We start from the raw sequence: 20,895 nt of genomic DNA on the forward strand, positions 1-20,895 counted from the left end.
TTTGAAGCCTTTCTGTTGGCACAGATAGGTCCCCAGGCCTGACTGCCTCCACTACTGTTACCATCAATTTAGTACATCACCAAGACACTCCCAGAACTCATTTCTCCAACAAGGAGGAGGAGAGAAGGAGGAAAGAAGAAAGAACAGAAAAGGAGGAGGAGGAAGAAACAAAGGGCTAGGGGGATAGTACATCACCAAAACACTCCCAGAACTTATTTCTTTGAGAAGGAGGAGGAGAAGGGAAGAAGGAAGAGTGGAGAAGGAGGAGGAGGGGAGGAGGAGGAGGAGGAGGAGGAGGAGGAGGAGGAGGAGGAGGAGGAGGAGGAGGAGGAGGAGGCTAAGGTGAGAAGAAACCAAAATATCTAGTGGAAAACTAGGCAGGTCCAAAACAAATTAAAAAAACTTACCTTCTATAGCTGTCTCTTGGTTTATTGGCGGGGGGAAGCTGGTTAGAGTGCTCTCTATTAAGGAATCCCGTGGGTTGCTATAAGGAGAGGAGGCTGCAGAAGAGGCTGGCAGCTGAGCACCAGGAGAAGTGGCTCCATCTTGTCTCTCAGGCAGATCAAAAGACATCTTAGAACCAGCACTATTTGGAGGGGATGATGAAAAGTAAGGATCTTCCGCTAAAGACATACACAAATGCTCTCTCAAAGCACTGGGGCCGTCCTGTGGTACACAAGATGCATCACATGCCGGGCGTTCGCAGGCACGCGGCAGTGAATAATTCAGTTCTTCTGAAGAAGCATGGGTCACTTTTTGCGCCTGCAACTCCATGAGACCGTGCTCGAGCAGCTGAGATTCCAAGCATGAAGAACCATCTTCCACAGCTAACTCGTTTGTTTTCCTCTGCTGAATCAGTTCGAAAGGAGTTGATTTGGTCCGTTTTACTGGCCCCTTTGAATTGTGACATCTGCTTGCTGTGTTTATGGGCAGAGCACTAGGACACGATCCAAACAATATGGAACCGAAGTCCAGACTTTGATACTTCTGAAGGGGCTCTCCCACAACCAGAGAAGCCCTCGCCTGCCCGTTCCTGGTTATGACAGCCTTGTTACACTCGCAGTTTAGCTCTAAACAGTCGAAAGAAGGGCTAGATTTAGAGTGCAAAACCAACTCTTCCTTGGCACTTATCTTAGAAGTTCTAAGGCCAGAGGAAGACACTTCGGTGCTCTCCGCTTCCGCCCCCTGTTTGCTCTGCTGGTTTGTCATTTTTGCATCTCTCACGGCGCTGAAAGAAAAGGAGAGAATGATGACGCCAAACGGAAAAGAAGTCTCTCCCAGTAGCACAGCAACTGGAACATGAGATTACAACCTTTAGGGACAATTAGCATTTAGATAAGCAAAATTTACTCACTTTTTTGGAAAATCCAGAGGATAAGAGTCAGCTTCTATAGTGAGCTTTTGTTCAGGAATTGAACATTCTGCTTGAATCTTCAAAAGAAATGTGAGAGTTTTGTTTTGTTTTGTTTTGTCTTGTTTGTCATGAAGCAATGTCAATGAAATGTTTTAATATTAAGACTGGGAAATAATACCTGTCCCCTCCCTGTCCCCTATCTCCCACAAGACACAAAGACTGTCATGGATAAGGAAACAGAAAGATCAGGGAAGAGTGGACTGAAACTGTATTCTGGACATGACAAGACGACTTCCTTCATGAAATCAAGCAGAACTCTTGCCTATACAAGACCTCCATAAAACCAAGCCAGCCGACACTCACACATAGATGGGGGTGGGCTCCACAATACCCACTCTTATGACAGTTGATGGCTTCTGGGGAAGGGAGAGTCAGGGCTTTATTAAGGGTGTGGCCCCTGGTAGGTCAACCTTACTCCAATGGTTGGCCCCACACCCATGAGTATATGAGCAGCACAAATTAAAGTTGTGGGTTGTTTTTTAAGAAGAGGACGCGAAGTGTTAGGACAGGGTAGAGAGATGGGTGGTAGTTCTGGGAAGAATTAGGGGGAGAAGTCAGGGCAAAATGATCAAAATACATTGTAATAAATCTTAAAGAATTAATGAAAATATAGTATTAAATATAAACCAGTGTTTACTTAGCTCGTATGAGCTGACATAAAATAAATGACATATTTGTTTTACAAAGAAAAATCCCAAGTGAACAGTATAACTTTACATTTTAAGGAACTAGATGGAGGGAGGGAGACTAAATCAATCTCAGATTTAGCAACAACAAGGGAATGTTAAAGATTAAAGCAGAGATAAATGACATAGAGAATAGGAAAAATGGATAAAGTGAACAAATTCAAAAGATCAACACAATTGATTAGGCTTTAGCTACGCTGAGGAAAAAGTTCAAATTATTAATCAAATGTAAAAATGTAGGCACTGGATAAATAGTATATTTGGTAAAGTACTTAAGCTCAATACCCAGAATATGCTCCTCAGTAAGCAAACAAAGAAACACACCTGGCAGGGCATAACACACCTGAGGCCCCAGAGCTAGGAGAGGTGGAGAGCCTTGGGCTCCTGGTAGCCAGCCTAGCCTACTTGGTGACCTCAGGTTTATGGCTCCTGAGGATTGACCCCCGAAGTTGACCTCTGACCTCCACATGCATACATGTGCTTATATACATTCACACACTCACCCGTCTACACATGCACATTCACACACAAGACGAAAATGTGGATACTACTAATCTGTGGAAACAAGGTGTTAAGACACATAAACGACCGCACAGAGGTACCGTATGTATTGCAGACTATCACACTGGACAGCCTGGATAGAAGGGTTGAGATCTTGGAGGAACTCATGACACGAAAATTGGTTAAGGACCAAATAGTAAAGCTAAATAGAAATTTAACTAGTAAGGCGATTGAATCAATAATGGAAACTAAAGAGTCCCTGCCTCGGCTCCATCCCCAGGACCGAGGTGAGGGCAGTAGATAGTTGTTGGCAAGCAACAGATCAATGTTAGTAAGAATATAGGAGACAAATCAGTAAGGTGGTCCCTCAAAAAGTGAAAAACGGAACTACCATAAAATTCATCAGTCAGCTCCTGGCATTTACAGGGGAAATGAGATTAATGTAGTATACTCGTGTTTACTGTGGCATTATTCACAATGAACAAATTATAGAGTCACCCTTGGTGTCCATCCAGAGATGGATGGGTACAGAAAATGTAGCATGTATTCACAGTGGAATATTATTTCTCCCTTTAAAAAGAAAGGAATATTGGCCTGGGAGAGAGCCTCTGTTTAGACCCCCAGAAAGCCCATTACTAAGTAAGAGCTAAGTAAGATAGACCTACAATCCCAGTACTGAAGATAAGAACAGATAACATATCCAGGGAAGACAGGGCTTGCTGGCTAGTCAATAAAGAGCTCTAATCAGTGAGTCACGCATCTCAGAAACATATTGTGGAAAAGTGATTAAAGAAAACACCCTGTGGGCTGGAGAGATGGCTCAGCGGTTAAGAGCACTGACTGCTCTTCCAGAGGTCATGAGTTCAAATCCCAGCAACCACATGGTGGCTCACAACCATCTGTAACAAGGTCTGATGCCCTCTTCTGGTGTGTCTGAAGACAGTGACAGTGTACTTATCATATATAAAATGAATAAATAAAATCTTAAAAAAAAAAGAAAACACCCTGATGTTAACCTCTCCCCACTGTGTGCATCTCCAGTGGTGAGTGCACACGCACATGTGCACACCTATTACACATATACATAGACACAGTGCCAGGTATGGTCACACGCATACCTACACACACACACACACACACACACACACACACACACAGCCAAGCCTGCACACACAGTGCCAGGCATGGTCACATACACGCACACAGTGCCAGGCATGAACACACACACACACACACACACACACACACACACAACACACAACACACACACAGCCGTGCCAGGTATGCACACACACATACAGTGCCAGGCATGCACACACACACACAATGCCAGGCACAGTCACACACACACACACACACACACACACACACACACACACACACACACACACACAGTGCTAGGCATGCACATACACAGGGCCAGGCATGGTGATACAGGCTTGTAATTTCAGCTTAGGAGCTTCAGTTCAAGGCCAATCTGGACAACTTAACAAAACCCTGTCTCAGAACTTAGAAGTTGAAAGATAGAGCTGGTGATGCATCTCAGTGCTAAAGCAACTATCCAGCACTCACAAGGCTCTATGCTCAATTCAGAGTATCATTTAAAAGCGACATTTTGTTATGTTTGACAGCATGGATGAACCTGGAGGACACTGTGCTAAGCTAAGTGAGTGAAACACATAGAAGCATAGGGTACAGTGGTAGAGATCAGGGAGTGAGAAGATGGAAGTTCTGGGACTCTGTTGATCAGAGTCAAAACTTCAACTAGATAAAAAGAGTAAATTCCGGAGCTTTACAATAAAACACAAGGGCCCCAGTTAATAATGACGTATTACGTATTACAAACTGTATAGAATATAGGTCTTAAATTATAAGTAAATAAAATAATGAATATGTTAATGATCTTGACTAGTGCACGCGTATACTTACCTTAAGACGTCACAATGCGCTATATATATTTTGATTTTTGAGACAGGGTCTCTCTGTAGCTTTGGCTGTCCTGGCACTCACTCTGTATACCAGGCTGGCACTGAACTCACAATGTATTAAATTTTGTGGGTTTTTTTTTTTTTTTTGTTCTTTGAGGCAGGGCTTGACATTCCAATTCAACTGTGACTATACATAAATCTGGCAAATGATCTGATATGTAATGTAAACGTTACCTCTCTTTCACGGTGATCATCAGAGATAATGTCCACGTGCCTCTTAAACAGTTCCAACACAGCGCTGTAGACCAGTTCGTACTGTTCCTGCAGAGTGTCACAAGCCCAGCAAACGAAGAAAATCAAAACATCAGATGACTTACAGAAGTCTCTTTCTTTTTTTAAAAGATTTATTTATTTATTATTTATGTGAGTACACTGTAGCTGTTTCAGACAAACCAGAAGAGGGCATCAGGTCTCATTACAGATGGTTGTGAGCCACCATGTGGTTGCTGGGAATTGAACTCAGGACCTCTGGAAGAGCAGTCAGTGCTCTTAACCACTGAGCCATCTCTCCAGCCCCCAGAAGTCTCTTTCAAAACAGGAACATCCATCAACATACACCACTACACTCAGGATCAGTGTTTTATGCCCTGTGGCCTGTGGTGGATTTGTCTATACTTCTAGGCTGTGAGAAGACTTTACATTACCGTAGCTACCTCACAGCATTTGATGCCACGCCTCGCTCAAGTGCTAACTCTACTTTTTAACTTACCTTTCACCTCTCGGGTTTCTTTGCTAGCATTTTTAAATGTATATGTTATCCTAGGTGCATTTTTAGTAAATCACCTGTGTTTATGGAAAAGTCATCAGGTAGTGGCTGGAATATGAACTCAATGTGTATTCTCTCACTTGGCCTTCACAATTGCTGGACGAAGGAGGGAGGCTCTTTTTTTTTTTTTTTTTTTTTTCCCCCCGGAGCTGGGGGCCGAACCCAGGGCCTTGTGCTTGCTAGGCAAGCACTCTACCACTGAGCTAAATCCCCAACTCCTGGAGGGAGGCTCTCACACCTGTTTGCATTCACTTTGTCCAGGCCTTGCAGAAGTACTTCCTGGCATGTGACTTAAAAACTGAATTGGCGGACTTGGTTTAATGTATTCAGATCAAGTTGCTGAAACTTTGTAGTAGCAAAGATACAAAAGAAAAGTAAACCTTGATGGTTACAAAAGGATTCAATGCAAAGAAATGAGACATCTACTCTTACCATGTGTTACAAGGCTTATGGCCTTTTATACTTCATTTTGGCCTTTCTTTTTCCTGAAGCACTCCCTCTGAGACTTTACAACCCTATTTAAATAAGCACGTTTCAAAGATATTTTAGCCAGAGACCAAACAGCATCTATATCACCCAGCATAGTCTTAGAATGCTATAATTAAAAAAAAAAAAAAAAGACATAAAAAGTAACCAGCCATTGTGGTTTACTTCTATAATCCCAGCACTCAGGAAGCTGAGGCAGGAGGATTGCTGCAACTTCAAGGCCAGCCTAATCCTCAATGGTAAATTCTAAACCAGATGGGGGGTATGAAAGCCAGACCTTGGGTTGGATATTTAGCTCAGCGGTGAGCGCTTGCCTAGGAAGCGAAAGCCCCGGGGTTGGGCCCCAACCCCAAAAAAAAAAAAACAAAAAAAAAAAAAAAAAAAAAAAAAAAAAAAAAAAAAAAAAAAAAAAAAAAAGAAAGCCAGACCTTGGGCTGGAGAGATGGCCCAGATGTTAAGAGCACTGGCTGCTCTTCCAGAGGTCCTGAGTTCAACCCACCTGGGTTGTAATGGGTTCTGATGCCCTCTTCTGAGTGTAGTGATGGTGACAGTGTACTCACATATATAAAATAAATATATTATTAAAAAAAGAAAGTCAGACCTTTTCAGAGAGAGAGAGAGAGAGACAGACAGACAGACAGGCAGGCAGGCAGACAGACAGACACAGAGATGACAAATGAGAATGGGACTCAATCAGGAAGACACTGTCATTTTGCAGTGTGGAAGAATCAGCTGTAACTATCAGATTCATTTCCCTAGTCAAATAACAATGCTAAATTGGAAAGCTTCTCCAGTTACTTTCAAATTCCTAAAACTAGGCCAGAGAGATGGGATTTTCTGAAATGGGGCATCATCTATGAATTTAACACTGAGTTCATACAGCAAGGTTGTGTGCTCACTGCTGTGTCTGTGTATTTGTAAGCACTGCCTTCCTTCCAAGCCAGCTAAAGCTTCTACTTCACATAAACTTTCCCCTCATAGGTTGAATAAAGAAAGCACCTACAGACAATTTATGAAAAATTATTTTTTCCACAACCTATTCATGGAAAACCTGTGTGGGCCAAACAGATGCTTTTGTATTAATAGCTCTTCAGTTTTTCCCTTCGTTCACAACTTGAACATTAAAATATCAGAACTGCCACTGTGAACTGCTTTATCTCTAAACTTATGTGCAAGTTCATTTCTAAGGGATTTGAAGCACTTCAGGATCTTTCTACTTAAGTATAATTCTTTTAAAAAATACACAAAATACCTTGCATATAATATCAATAAAAAACTGAATGGGTGAGTGGATAAATTATATCAATAAAAAACTGAATGGGTGAGTGGATAAATTAAGTTCCACACTAAAGATATATAAATGTATACATTTGAGGGAAATTACTAGAGAATAAATGTGTGTGAAAGTAATATTATAGGCAATGAGAGATTTGGGCTTAGAAGAAAAAGGAAGAATATCCCTAGTGCAATGAACAAGTGTGGTCAATCAGGGTGGGTTCAAAGGCAGTAGACATACTATGGGCTAGTTGTAGTTATGTTTTTAGAGCATGCCTGAAGTCAGGGCACTGTAGGGAACTGATAACAAGTAGCCACCTCCATACAAGGCATATGATTGTTCTGACTTCAGTTTTCCCTACTTCCTAACAGGAATTAAATTACCCCTTGAAGTAGAAATTACACATCACTGATTTTCTCTGGCTTCAGAGAAGGATTCATAACTACAAAATTTCAAGTTAACTTATGACATTAGTTAGTTCTTTCAAATGAGTCAAATTCATTGGATTTTTTTCAATTTCCTTTGTAAGCAAGAAATAGTATTATAGACAGCAAACTACGAGGGATGAAAATAATCTGACCCAGGACAAGGGCTCCAGGAAAAACACTGGGATATTCAGAGTTAGAGAAAAACACATAGTAAATTAGTCTTACTCATGAGCTTGTGGATGTCTCACCATAAACACAGACACACAGCAAGACTCAGACACTCACTTTCATCCATTCCCCACAGTCTGTACCTGAGTTTGAACTAGCGAAGGCCTCTGTGTTCGCATTTCCTGAATCAAATTAAAAACACTGAAGTTCCTAGGAATTATCTGCCAAGCCAAAGAGAAATTGTTTTTTATCTTTTTGCTAACAAATCACTTTCTCATAGTCTTATATTCCTACCTCCTCTTCTACTAAAGAATGTTTTCCTCACTCCCTCCTTCCCTCCCTCTCTGTACTTTCTTTCTGACAGCAGTTCACATAGACCAAGGTAGCCTTAAACTTGCTATGTAGCCAAGGATGACTTTCAACTTCCTCCATTTTCCAAATGCAAGGATTACAGGTATCTGCCACTGTACCCATTTTCCAGATTTACGTAGACGGATCCAACGTAAAGCTTGGTGCTTTGTTATCCAACCATTCTACCAACTGAACTATATTCCTAGTCCCAAGAATGCACTGCGAAATATGTTTTATTTTATGTGTATGAATGTTTGCGTATATATGCACCACTTTAGTGCCTATACCCACAAGGATAGAAGAGGACATTGGACCCCCTTTCCCGGAGTTATTGATGATTGTAAACTGATATGTGGGTACTGGGAACCAAATGTCTGCAAGGGCAGCAAGTGATCTTAACCTCTTAATCTCTGGCCCCAAGAACACATTTTGAAGATGAATACAGTTACTTATAATTTTCACCGTGATTTAGAGCAGTGGTTTTCAACCTTCCTAATGCTGTGACCCTTTAATACAGTTCCTCATGTTGTAGTGACCCCAACCATAAAATAATTTTCATTGCTACTTCAAAACTGTAATTTTGTGGTTAGCATTGTAATATTTGGGCTTTCTTGTGGTTTTAGATGAACCCCATGTAAGGGTCACTAGACCCCCAGACAGGTCCCACAGGTTGAGAACCACTGATTTAGAAGCTGGTGTTGTCTTAGAAAAGGCTGATCGGTGTAATTCAGAACGATTTTACATGGGGTGATCAAATGTCAGACCAGGCTTAATAGATGTTATCTGAGGTTTTAGAAAATAAAATAATTTAGAAAATTAAAAGCCCATATTTTAAATTTCTCATTTCCTAATAGACAAAAACTCCCCTCTCTCTTGCTTTTTTGCTCCTGCTCTGTCCCCTTTCTCCTGCTCCCCCGGGGACCACACTTTAAGAACAAGTGAGGAACTAACCCAACTCTATGACAGGGTAGATTTACAAGTGACTCACTTCATAAGAGAAAATGAGTTGTGAAGATGTTCCGAAAAGTGGAACTTCTGCAACCCCGATACAGGCAGTAAGAAAATGTGAAGTGCTTGCTGGGAAACTCACCCCATCTTTCAGCAACATCCATGTATAATCGACAGCACAAATGACCCCCGTCCTTCCGCAGCCGGCACTGAAATGGGAGATCACAGCATGTATACTTGCTGACAGAGATAACGGACGATGGTTGGAAATCCCATAGCAGATTTAAAGAGGGAGAAAATGAAACTTCCTATCCTACCACATCCTAGAACCTGTTCTGTCATGCCATGGTGGACCTTAGACAGGTATTGGCAGCCTCTCAGCAGAGTTTCCAGAACGAATGCTCATAAGTAACTTAAGAGAAAGTTTAGGGCCAGCAAATGTCTCAGCGAGTAATAACTCATGGTGCCTTTACCTGAAGATCCCAGTTCAAGCTCCAGAACCCACATGTGGAAGGAGACAACCTCCCCAAAGTTTGTTTACATCCCCACATGTAAGCTGTGACGCATGCACATGGGTGCACATATGTGCACACAAACACACAATAACAATGTAAAGGTATTAATTTAATGTACCAGTTGGATTTATAATAGATTGTTTCAACTCTTGACTTTCTCTTTGAATTGCCTCTCAGCCAGAACCTCTACTGTTTTCCGTTTTTGCTGTTGCGGTGGTTGTTTGTTCTTGGTAAAGGCTCGTTCCCTGCACCTCACCTGCAATGAATGCATAGAGGAACGCAGTCGTCTTCTTGGTAACACCGCATATCCCAGATGAGTTGAAGGATAGGGTCTATAGAGGAAGGCACATCATGGTCCGGCCAATTCTTATAATGAAACTGGTAAACAATTCGAGTTTCCTATTTTAAAAAAATTAACGAGAATAAGAGAAGAACTTGAGGTTAGGATTCTACCTCATTCTCCCAAAATAATAATCTGACTAAGCACTACCTATAACCTTTTTAGTTTTTTTCTGCTTTCCTCTATATAGCTCTCAAGCCTTATGAAATATGAGGATGTTTTCCATTGTCTTATCCCTAACAACCCCACCCACACAAAAGGAGGTAGACATGGCCATAGCCAACCAAATCTCCCTCAAATTAGAGTATCCCAAGTAGGTCTCAGACATGTTGATATGTTGAATCCCCTTGCCTTTTTGCAAGGCAGAGTAGAGAGAGAGTCTAAGGCACCAAGTTGGTCCTTAGAGTCTAACCACTGTTCATATAACCTTTATTCATATTACCAATATCAATTTTTATGTGCCACAGTGTGAAACAGATTAGGGGCAGAGTCTATTATGAGTATGAAGACCTACTCAAAGGCGTCAAAGGGCCCTACCCCCCATGTCCCTCTCACACCCCATACCACAGCCTGAGTCCTGGTCTCCCCCTCTCTCTCTCTCTCTCTCTCTCTCTCTCTCTCTCTCTCTCTCTCTCTCTCACACACACACACACACACACACACAGTTCTGCTCCCCATCACTCCATGTCCAGCCTGAATCTCTCTCTCTCTCTTTCTCTCTCTCTCATCTCATCTCTTTGATTTATTATTCCTGCTCTATACTTACACTATTGAACTTGGCTTTCAGAGTCCTGATTTTATAATCAGATTTCTTTTTCTCAGTTTCCTAAGGAGAAAATTAAATTATTAGCAATTTCAAAGGCATGCTTTCTAAAAAGTAGATCCCGGAGGCCTTGCTTAGCCATAATAGAAACACATCATACTCACACAGGATATAGAAAAGGGGCCAAATTGCAGCTGTGTTTCTCCTGGCTCAGCCCAATAACGCTCACACTTTTTCTGTTGCATAAAAGAGAAGGTAATGGTTTCCCACCACATAGTTTAATCCCTCCTACAAAATGAAACCCACTCCCTCATTCAGAGCAGCTCTGTGTTCTTCATCTTAGGCTAGGCACAGATAACCACCTTGGACTTCAGCTCCAACAACATGATAGGGAATCTCCAAAGGATAAAAGACAGACATTAAAGGATGTCTGAATTACAGACTTCCTAGAGCCTGAAAAAGTAGACAGCCACTGTTGACCTATTTTCAAGGCGTCTCAGGAGGGAGGAGGAGGAGGAGGAGGAGGAGGAGGAGGAAGGAAAAGAGGAGGAGGAAGAGGAGGAGGGAGGAGGAGGAGGAAGGAGGAGGAGGAGGAGGAGGGAGGGAGAAGAAGAAGGAGGAGGAGGAAGGAGAGGGGAGGAGGAGGGAGGAAGAAGGAGGAGGAGGAGGAGGAGGAGGAGGAGGGGGGGGGAAGAAAGAAAGAAAATTGAAATCGTTGACTAAAACAGCTGCACCAGCTAAGTGCCAGATTCCCTCGATTGTGACTAGAATTCCCAACTTGGAATAGCAGCACTAGATTAAAACAGCAATGCAGTCACATGTTTAGGTTTAAATATCACATTTAAAAATGAATACAGGTGAAATTTATTTTAGCCCAATATACCAAAATAGTTAACATATGATCCAGTGTACAATAATAGTATATATTTGCTTGCCCTGTTATTTTAATAAAAATTAAAATCCTTTGTATATTTTATATATATAACACACCTTAAGTAGAATACTAAATTTTCACAGGAAACATTTTTATTTATAGTAAATCAAGTTAATATTTGAAAAAATTTCACATACCCCAAAATAAAGTTTTCTCTTTTTTAAAAGATTTATTTATTTATTATATATAAATACACTGTAGCTGTCTTCAGAAGAGGACATCATTACAGATGGTTGTGAGCCACCATGTGGTTGCTGGGATTTGAACTCAGGACCTCTGGAAGAACAGTCAGTGCTCTTAAACACTGAGCCATCTCTCCATCACAAAAGAAAGTTTTCAATAGCTGAAGTGAAGGTTCATTTTTAAAACAGCAATGCAGTTTAACTAATTAAAATAAAACTATTGACTCCTTTCACCATGCAGAGACTCGACGGCTACATGTGGTAGTGTAGCCCAGCATCTGATTATCAGAAAGGAAATGGTACTCTTTTCTCCCTTCCTTTCTTTAACAGGAGCTATGAGGAAAAATGGATAAAAGGGATTCTCAGACATGAAACCTCTTGTGGATCATGTGGTATGGTTTTTCCCAGATACACATAAGCAAAATTCTGTCACAAAAATGCCCTCTGTCTCCCGCAGCAAGACCACCCTTTTCCCCCTTTTTCTTTAGGTCAACCAGTACTGGGCAGCAACTCACCTTTCCCATTTCGAACTCCATACATGCCATGACGATGACCTGGAGGCAGGACACAGAAACGTAAGTGTGTGTGCGGAGCTGGAGAGGACAGCCCTGCATGGGTCCCAGAGCCAGAAAGCATTTAGCATTGTTTCCCTGCTGGCTTTGCCTTTTTAACCGAAGAAGGAACCCCAAGGACTTAAAAACCAAACCGCTCTTACTCTTCCTTCTTTTGTCCCCGCTTCCCTGGTCTCTAGTCAGCTCAATTCTTACAACCAAGAGAGCCTGTCACGGTGCCAGCTCTCATTCACGTGAACAAGAGTTCATTGTAAAATTGATAAAAGATACCTACGCTCTGAAATTTCATCAAGTCCACAGAAAAGAGCTGCTTTTAACAGCTGGGAAACCTGCTCGGCTTCTCCCTGGCATCCCATCTTCTCTACTGAAGTGACAGAAGCAATTACACACTCACCAAGACACGGTATTCCCAGATCATCCTCCAGAAGTCCAGGAGAGTTGTAGATAAAGGACCCTGAGTGGCAATATAAGCCCTGGGCCCATAGACACCCTAAAGGGAAGAGAAATCACCTGAGTGCCTGCAGACAGTACTCTATTCTCCCTAGTCTCCTCCCCATCCCCATTTCAGGTGCTCAGGAGGACACAGGGTCGTTTACTCCCTCAGTCTACCTTAATAAAGCTGGCATTGATGTAACTGGAGTCCTCATCAGACGTTAACAGAGACAGCTCTACCAGGCTGTGATCATCTAGAACACGAGAGAAGGAGATGGTGTGACTGAGAAGTCTTACATAGAGAGGTGAGTCGGGTCTCAAGAAAAGTGGCTGTTACAAGTATTTGATATGTGAACAAGTAATCGAATTAATGAATGATTTTTTTATGATCATAAATAGTAAAATTAATTTGTCAGTGCAGTATCCCAAGATTAAGAGCAAGTACTTGGTTAAGAAGTGGAGGAGAAGAGGTAAAACTAGGAGGAAGTACAAGTTTCCAGGAGGAAATGGAACTTACAGGGCAAAATATCCTTGTATCTGTTTTTCTTGATATTCTTGGGCCTCTGAGCCACGGTTGTAGGATATATTTTGTCTGCCTTGTACTTGGTAGATTGCCTTTTCAGCTTCTGTAATACAATTCCAAGAATAATTTTTCCAAAGAAACAGGTAAGAGATTTGGGGAAAAAATAGCTCACTTGAAAGCAGGAGCACCTGAGTTTGATTCCCAGAACCCACATAAAAGCCATGTGTGGGCTAGGAATAGTGGCACATGCATTTAGCAGACATAGGCAGACTCTTTACAAGTCTGAGCCAGTCTGGTCTACATAGTGAGTTCTGTGCCAGGCAGAGAAACATAGAAAGACCCTCAAAGACATAAATAAATAAACAAACGAATGAATGAATGAATGAATGAATGAATGCATGCATGCATGCATGCAAGCCAGGTGTAGTGGCTCAAACTTGCAATGCCAGTGCTGGGAGCTAGAGGCAGGTGGATTCCTGATAGGCCAGCCAGCTTAGCCTAATTGGCAAGCCCCTGATCACAAAACAAGGTAGATGACTCTTGAGGAAAGACATCCGAGGTTGCCCTATGGCCTCCATAAATTTGTGTGCACAACCAAATACACATGCGCACCACATACAGGGAGAGGCACACGTGCACACATGGAAGGAGCTAGAAGCCATTCGTTTTTCACACATTCCACCTCATCCCTTGCAGCGCCCTCCGGAGCTAACTGCTTCCAGGACAGGAAACAATGATGACACAGTTCAGTGACTTTGGAGAAGTGAAGCTCACACTGCAGCTGAATCACAGTAAAAAAAAAGCCTACATCTGAAACTGCTAAATATTCAAGAAACCAAATGATGTCTAAAAGTGAGTTATGTGCTCCACCCAGGGAATAGACACCAGAGTATGACTCTCTTTCTTATAGGGTCTAGTCAATGTCAACAGGAAAATTACTAAATTCCATTCATCTTTCGTTTTACTTCAGATCATTTGTTTTCTAAGTAGAAATGGAGCTTAAGTTAGACAGACTCTGTTTATAACTGTCAAAAAAACTCAGAGATTTCAGTTCCAAAGCATTTTTGACTCAAACCTTAAGCCCACCGTTCCATTCCAGCAAGTAATAATCTAAACAGAATCATATTCTTTAGATAGAATATGATCTGAGATGGGCAGGGGCTGTCTTAATGTTATTGGACAAGAATCCTTAATTGTTCCTTAAAGTTATTCCCATTTATAGACCTAAATGCGAGGTCAGAAATGCTATGGTAATTTCTCTTTGGCTACTTGTCTGGAGAAGTGAAGCTCACACTGCAGCTGAATCACAGTAAAAAAAAAGCCTACATCTGAAACTGCTAAATATTCAAGAAACCAAATGATGTCTAAAAGTGAGTTATGTGCTCCACCCAGGGAATAGACACCAGAGTATGACTCTCTTTCTTATAGGGTCTAGTCAATGTCAACAGGAAAATTACTAAATTCCATTCATCTTTCGTTTTACTTCAGATCATTTGTAGTCCAAAATTTCATCTCCTTCGTAATTAAAAGAAGACAAACAGATACATGTACTAGAGCTGAATTTTGTGAGACTTAACCAGTACCTCTGACGATGAATGCACTGTTTACTGAATTAAGATGATCTGCATTATTTCCCCACTATTTAATGAAGAATCATCCCAGGAGGAGTATTAGTTGCCTTCTAGGGATAAATCACTCAACATCGCCAGGTCTTCATTCTCTTTAACTTTTGTTTTGAAATCTCTTCTTCCCTTGGCCCCTATTGGTGCACATTGTCTAGTTTCTACACTTTCTTTGTTTCATTTTGCTGGCTAGTGTTATGTCAACTTGACACAAGCTAGAGTCGACTGAAAGGAGGAAGCCTCGATTGAGAAAACGCCTCCATAGGATTGCTGTAGGGCATTTATTAGTGATTAGTGATTGATGGCGAGGGCCCAGCAAATGTGGGCTTGTTGGTCCTGGGTTCTATAAGAAAACAGACTGAGGAAGACACGAGGAACAAGCCAGTCAACAGCGCCCCTCCATGGCCTCTGCACCAGCTCCTGCCTCCAGGTTCTGGCCCTGCTTGAGTTCCTGTCCTGACTTTTCTCAGTGATGGACTATGATGTGGAAATGTAAATTGAGTAAACCCAAAGAAATACCCAACACTCAAATGATTTGCTGATTAATTTGCCAAAATTTTATTATATTTTCAGCATCATTTGGATACATCTCAAGTTTCTATACTAAGATTTCAGTTCCGAATTACCAACCAGGTCCTAGATATTTTCGTTTCAATATCTCATTGCAGCCTCACACTCGGCACATCTGAGGCTAAACGCATCATTATCCCACTGGTGAAGGCCAATGGAACTATCTCCATTCCGAGCAATCCCACCCCACACCCCGGCGAACAAGCACTTTAGGTTCCTCCCCGCCCACAGTTCCCACCCCGGATACATTTAGTGAGTTCAGTTGTTTCTTCCTGCGCAGCCTTGCATCAGCTTTCCTCCCTGCTATGGTTGGGATATGGTGTGTCCCCCTCTAAAAGGCTCCTGTGTTAAAATCTCGCTGGGCAGCCGCTCAGCTTTGAGGAAGTGATTAGATAGATTCTGAAGGCTTTGATCTAACCAGCGGATTAAGCCCTCAACGGGTTCAGAATACGATTGTACTGTTGAAAGGAGGGTCCTAACAACGCAATAAGCCACAGTGACATATCCTGGAAAGATTTATCTTGTTCCTATCCCCTTTCTGATGGCTTATGTCTCTTTGTCTCTGGGGATCCATGAGGTAAGCAAGCTATGTGTCACTATACCCTCACTCTTGTGATGTCTGCCTCTCCACGGGCCTACAGCAATGGGGCCAAGCAGCTATGGAGCGGAACGGTGAGTCAAAACAACTCTTTCCTCCTTCAGATCTATAATGTGTCATCACAGTGACAGAAAACCCTCTAGACACACTAAGTTTAGTTTAGACTTTCCCTTCAAGCTTCAACTCCTCTGATTTCTCCTCATCTTCAAACCATTCTTCATTCATTCACATTTACTGGGTATAATTATGTCAATTAACTCAATCTACGCTTTGTTCATCTTTCCAGTGCTGCTTAAAGAAACTTCAATAAATCATTTTTACTACTTGGAAAATAAATTCCAAACTCTGCAGGTAAGGGTCCCTTGAGCAAGAATCAAGTTCGCTTTCCCGATTTTCCCAGTGCTTTCCAATTAAATCTCTAAAGATGGCTTCTAGATTCTTTCAAGTTCTCGCCAACTGGTGACATCATGGGTAACATGACATCTTTAAAACTAGGGTGTTCCTTTGGTTATTCATAAGTGTTAGTGTCCTCGGCACTGCTTTTGCCTTTCACAGCCATGGCTATGACTACTTTTGACCCACAGAGTGGATAAGAAGAAGGAACTTATCTCAAATGAGAGCAATAACAACCAAAAGTCAAGAGGGCTGTTACTACTATTACTCAGCAGTGTATGTGCTTCATACAATACTTCTACATCAGTGATGAGGACATACAGCTTTGCGCAGGAGTTTGCCTGAGGCAGTAATAGAAGTGGTTCTAAAATGAATGAGGAAAGGGGAACTCAGAGATATGACCGGTGTATCCCAGCCCTCAGGAGGAGGCAGAAGCAGGAGATCGCTGAGTTCAGGGCCAGACTAGTCTACATAGAGAGTTTCAGGTCAGCCACTGCTACACAGACTCTACCCCTAGCAACAAAATCAATGGCACAGAGAGGAGAGAGGCAGAAAAGAGGTGCCATGATAATAGGAAATTTTGATCCAACAAATTATCCAGATTCATCACGAGGCTTCAGAATTGGCTCAGAAGGTCAGGTATCGTGACCCACACCTTTAACTGAAGCACTCAGGAGGCAAAACAGGTGATTCTCCCTGAGTTGAAGGTCCGCTGGGTCTACACGCTCAGTTCTGAGCCAGCCAGAGCTACACAGAGAGACCCTGTTATTAAAAAATGGCTCAGGGAATTTGGTGACGAAGTCAGCCTTCAATGAGATGGGGAAAAAGTGGAGAGCATAGCTAAAAATTCAGAACGCCACTATTAAATATATAGAATTTAATTAAACTAATATCTTCCAAATAAAGTAACATGAAGTTACTATAAGAACCCAGTATATCGGGGCTGGAGAGATGGCTCAGTGGTTAAGAGCACTGGCTGCTCTTCCAAAGGTCCTGAGTTCAAATCCCAGCAACCACATGGTGGCTCACAACCATCTGTAATGAGATCTGATGCCCTCTTCTGGTGTGTCTGAAGACAGCTACAGTGTACTTATATACAATAAATAAAATCTTAAAAAAAAAAAAAAACAAACCCAGTGTATCAGAATATAAACTCTTTATAGACAGGGATTTGAATTATAGCAGCCAGTCTGTGCTTGTTTCTTTGAGGCTCCCTGAGTACCAGTATATATTCCTCTAGTAACTAACTATTCTTTTTTTTATTTCTGGGTTTGATAAGACACAGGAAACCTGCTGGATCCTGACCTAGGAACACGGGAAGTTCTTGAATCCTGGTTGTACATCACGGTTTGAATTCCTTTGATTTCGGAGCTGGACTTGACAGGAGATGCTAAACGGTGTGTTTTTACACTAAGGTGGCTATGCTAATGGACTAGCTTGGGAATTTAATTAAGAAATGACACAGACACCTGGAACACCATGAACTACTTCTGGTGGTTTAGTGAGATGGATTAGCAGGCAAAGGTACCAGCCGAGGCTGACAGCTGAAGTTAGTCTCTGGGATCTGTGTGACTGAAGGAGGGAAGTGTCCCCAAAAGTTATCCTCTCACCTCCACACACCCACCTGTTCCTGCCCCCATTAAATATAATTTTACAACTTTCAAAAGTGCTTCCCCTGGAGTTTCACCCATTTCTCATTTCTCTCTGCTTCTTATCCTCCTTATCAGCTTTTCTGCTGCTCTAGATTTAATGGTTTCTGAAAAGTGTCCCCAAACAATTCTTTCTAGAAGTTTCCAGAGTCGGTCCCTCCTCTCTGTGATACTAACTTTATTTGCTTTCCTGTGCTTTGCTCTGCTCGTGGAGGAGAACGTTGTAGGCAAAGCCTTGGGGTTTGTTGGCTTGGGTTTTTGAGAGGCACTCTTGGGGCAAGGTGCCACAGGTGAAGATTATGTCCGTTAGTAATGGATGCTTGTTTGGTCTGCACTGTGACCTTCAGAATGGCTTTTTCTTCTGCTGCTCCTGGAGTCATCTGACTGATGACAGAGGAAGCTACCTGGCTCGACATGTCACAGGAAATACCTACAGAGCTGTTAACTTAGGAAGTGTGAAAGACTTTAATTTTTTCCCCTGACGTCTATCTGTGGTCAGACCACCTTTAAATCCTCCTTTTAAGTCTTCTTCTCTTCCTGCTAACGCTGAAGCTCCCAGGCCCTAACAGAGAACATAACAGGGCCAAAACGCTGATAAATTACAACAGAAGCAAGGGAATGCTAAAGAAAGAAGCAAACGGTGTGGGTATAAGCAGGACTGCTAAGGGCTGGATCGAGGTTTGGGATGACGAATAGGTCAGAGGGTCAAAGTATTTCTCTGCCAGACACGCTGTTAGTCCCTTGATGAGGCGTCAAGAGAAACTGAGAGAAGAGCATCTGGGAGAATAAGGTGAGGGAGCCATCAGCCTACGGCCCCTGACACAGGGTAGGAAGTGCGGTACACTGGACTGTGTGTGCTCAGCTAACAGTGAGTTCCTTTTGTCTTTGGCCTCGAGTCCATTCGCTGTCAAGAAATGAGAACAGAATGGAGGCCTCACTCACAGAGTCAACGAGTGAAGACTAAGTCCTATGCGCATCTTTCTCAAATACTAGTAAATAACTAAGTCCCTTCCTAAAGGGAATGAAGAAAGTAAAATAGCAATCACAAAACTGTAGTGTCTGTGGCGTAAAACAGGATGCTGCAGTGCAAAACAGAACACGCTGAACTCCTTCCACCCACAGCTCCTTTTCGCTTGGAGATTTTAGCGTGGTTAGAGATATACAGGCATGAAGAAAAGACACTGACGACAACTGCAATTTCATTTTTAAATTCATTGACTTATACCGGTAGTTCTCCACCTCCCTGATGCTGCGGCCCTTAATACCTCGTGCTGTGGGCCCCCAACAATACAATTATCTTCATGACTACTTTGTAACTCTTATTCTGCTACTGTTATGAGTCATGACATAAATATCTGTGTTTTCCAATGGTCTTTGGTGACCCCTGTGAAAAGGTCCCAAAAGGGGTCATGACCCACTAGTTGAGAAACACTGATATATAGTCTTGCTATTTATTTTTTCATAATTAGTCCCTTTTATTTATCACTTAAAATCTAAATCTTATAGTTAGGCATTTTTTTAAAAGAAGTCTTCATTAGTGGTAAAACTACAATGAAATTTAAAATGTGACAACCATAAAATTCAGGATATAGATCACCTCTAGTTTAAGGGAAAAGGATATTTTCTAGTAGGACCTAAAGGGCTGACTTGTGTAATATTTTTTTAAATAAGTGTTGTTTTATGTGTATATAAAATAAATAGCTCCTTTAAATTATTTATATACTTTTAGTTTTATCCTTTAATAGTTGAAAAGTATGAGAATAATAAAACATGGTGTATTTTGTAAAGAAAAAAATCTGAATTTTGAACAGCTTCCTGGATTGATTGGTGGTTCATATCCACACACTTGCTCTGCGCCCAGGCGCCTTTCTGAACTGCTAACATGACCACAGAGCTCCAAGAGTGTTCAGACTCAGGCCCCTGCAATTTCACTTTTCTAGCAAGAACATCATAAAAAAGACATATTGGCAAGCTTTCTTACTGTCTGAAATCACCATAGTAACCACTTCTTTCAAGTAGTTTATCTGTACTTCCCAGGTCATGATTTCCTTCATCTCCTTTTGGGTCAGTCAGACCTGCTGGTACAGAATGTAATAGATCTTGCATATTGTTAATTTTTAATAAAACCAACAGAGACAAGTGGTGGTGGTGCACGTCTTTAATCCCAGCACTCAGGAGGCGGAGGCAAGAGGGTCTCTGAGTTTGAGTCTAGCCAGTTCCAGGAGAGCCAAGGCAACACAGAGAAACCTTGTCTGGAAAAAAATAAAGACCGAAAACCAAAACCAAACCAAACCAAAAGAACCAACACAGAACAGATGGATTGTTGGTTATTGGCTGCCTGGCTGTTGGCATGAGCCTTTGGCATGGTCTGCCTTTTTTTTTTTTTTTTTTTTTTTTTTTGCCATACCATATGTCACATTCTGTCTTGAGTAAGAAGCTAGATAGTTTTTTCCCTGAATATCCTTAGCCTGGATTTTCTAACTGTAGATTCTGTATTCTGCAGATCAGCAAGACTCACTTCCAACATAGGACCCCTGAGGCCATCAGATATAAATTTGGGTCCTTGGGTCCCTGTGGTTAGTGTTTTCCAAGTTCCCACTGTTGAATATAGTTGATACTGCTGCATCATGCCAATAATTCTTAGGAAGTGGACCATGTTCTTCTTGGCTCCCCCCTTTTCAATGCCTTTTTTGAGGATTTTATTGTAATACCATGGTGCTCCTCAGACAACCAAAATGAATCTTCATTACAGATGGTTGTGAACCATGTGGGCTGGGATTTGAACTCAGG

The 20,895-nt window shown here is 41.9% G+C and overlaps 1 protein-coding gene across 1 annotated transcript in view; it reads right to left on the bottom strand.

The window, feature by feature from the left end:
* The window catches only part of Ptpn22 (protein tyrosine phosphatase non-receptor type 22), a 48,878-nt gene that overhangs the window by 19,325 nt on the left and 8,658 nt on the right, over nt 1–20,895 (bottom strand). Inside the window, exons 2-13 of the mRNA XM_032897593.1 lie at nt 13,268–13,376; nt 12,928–13,004; nt 12,713–12,808; nt 12,262–12,300; nt 10,795–10,866; nt 10,634–10,693; nt 9,784–9,926; nt 9,155–9,221; nt 7,857–7,934; nt 4,764–4,850; nt 1,355–1,431; nt 408–1,228 (exon numbers count right to left, since the gene is read on the bottom strand). Coding sequence (XP_032753484.1) covers nt 408–1,228; nt 1,355–1,431; nt 4,764–4,850; nt 7,857–7,934; nt 9,155–9,221; nt 9,784–9,926; nt 10,634–10,693; nt 10,795–10,866; nt 12,262–12,300; nt 12,713–12,808; nt 12,928–13,004; nt 13,268–13,376 — 1,726 coding nt within the window. The remainder of the gene's footprint in view (nt 1–407; nt 1,229–1,354; nt 1,432–4,763; nt 4,851–7,856; nt 7,935–9,154; nt 9,222–9,783; nt 9,927–10,633; nt 10,694–10,794; nt 10,867–12,261; nt 12,301–12,712; nt 12,809–12,927; nt 13,005–13,267; nt 13,377–20,895) is intronic.

Source organism: Rattus rattus, chromosome 3, assembly GCF_011064425.1.
Source record: "Rattus rattus isolate New Zealand chromosome 3, Rrattus_CSIRO_v1, whole genome shotgun sequence".
NCBI classification, from domain to species: domain Eukaryota; kingdom Metazoa; phylum Chordata; class Mammalia; order Rodentia; family Muridae; genus Rattus; species Rattus rattus.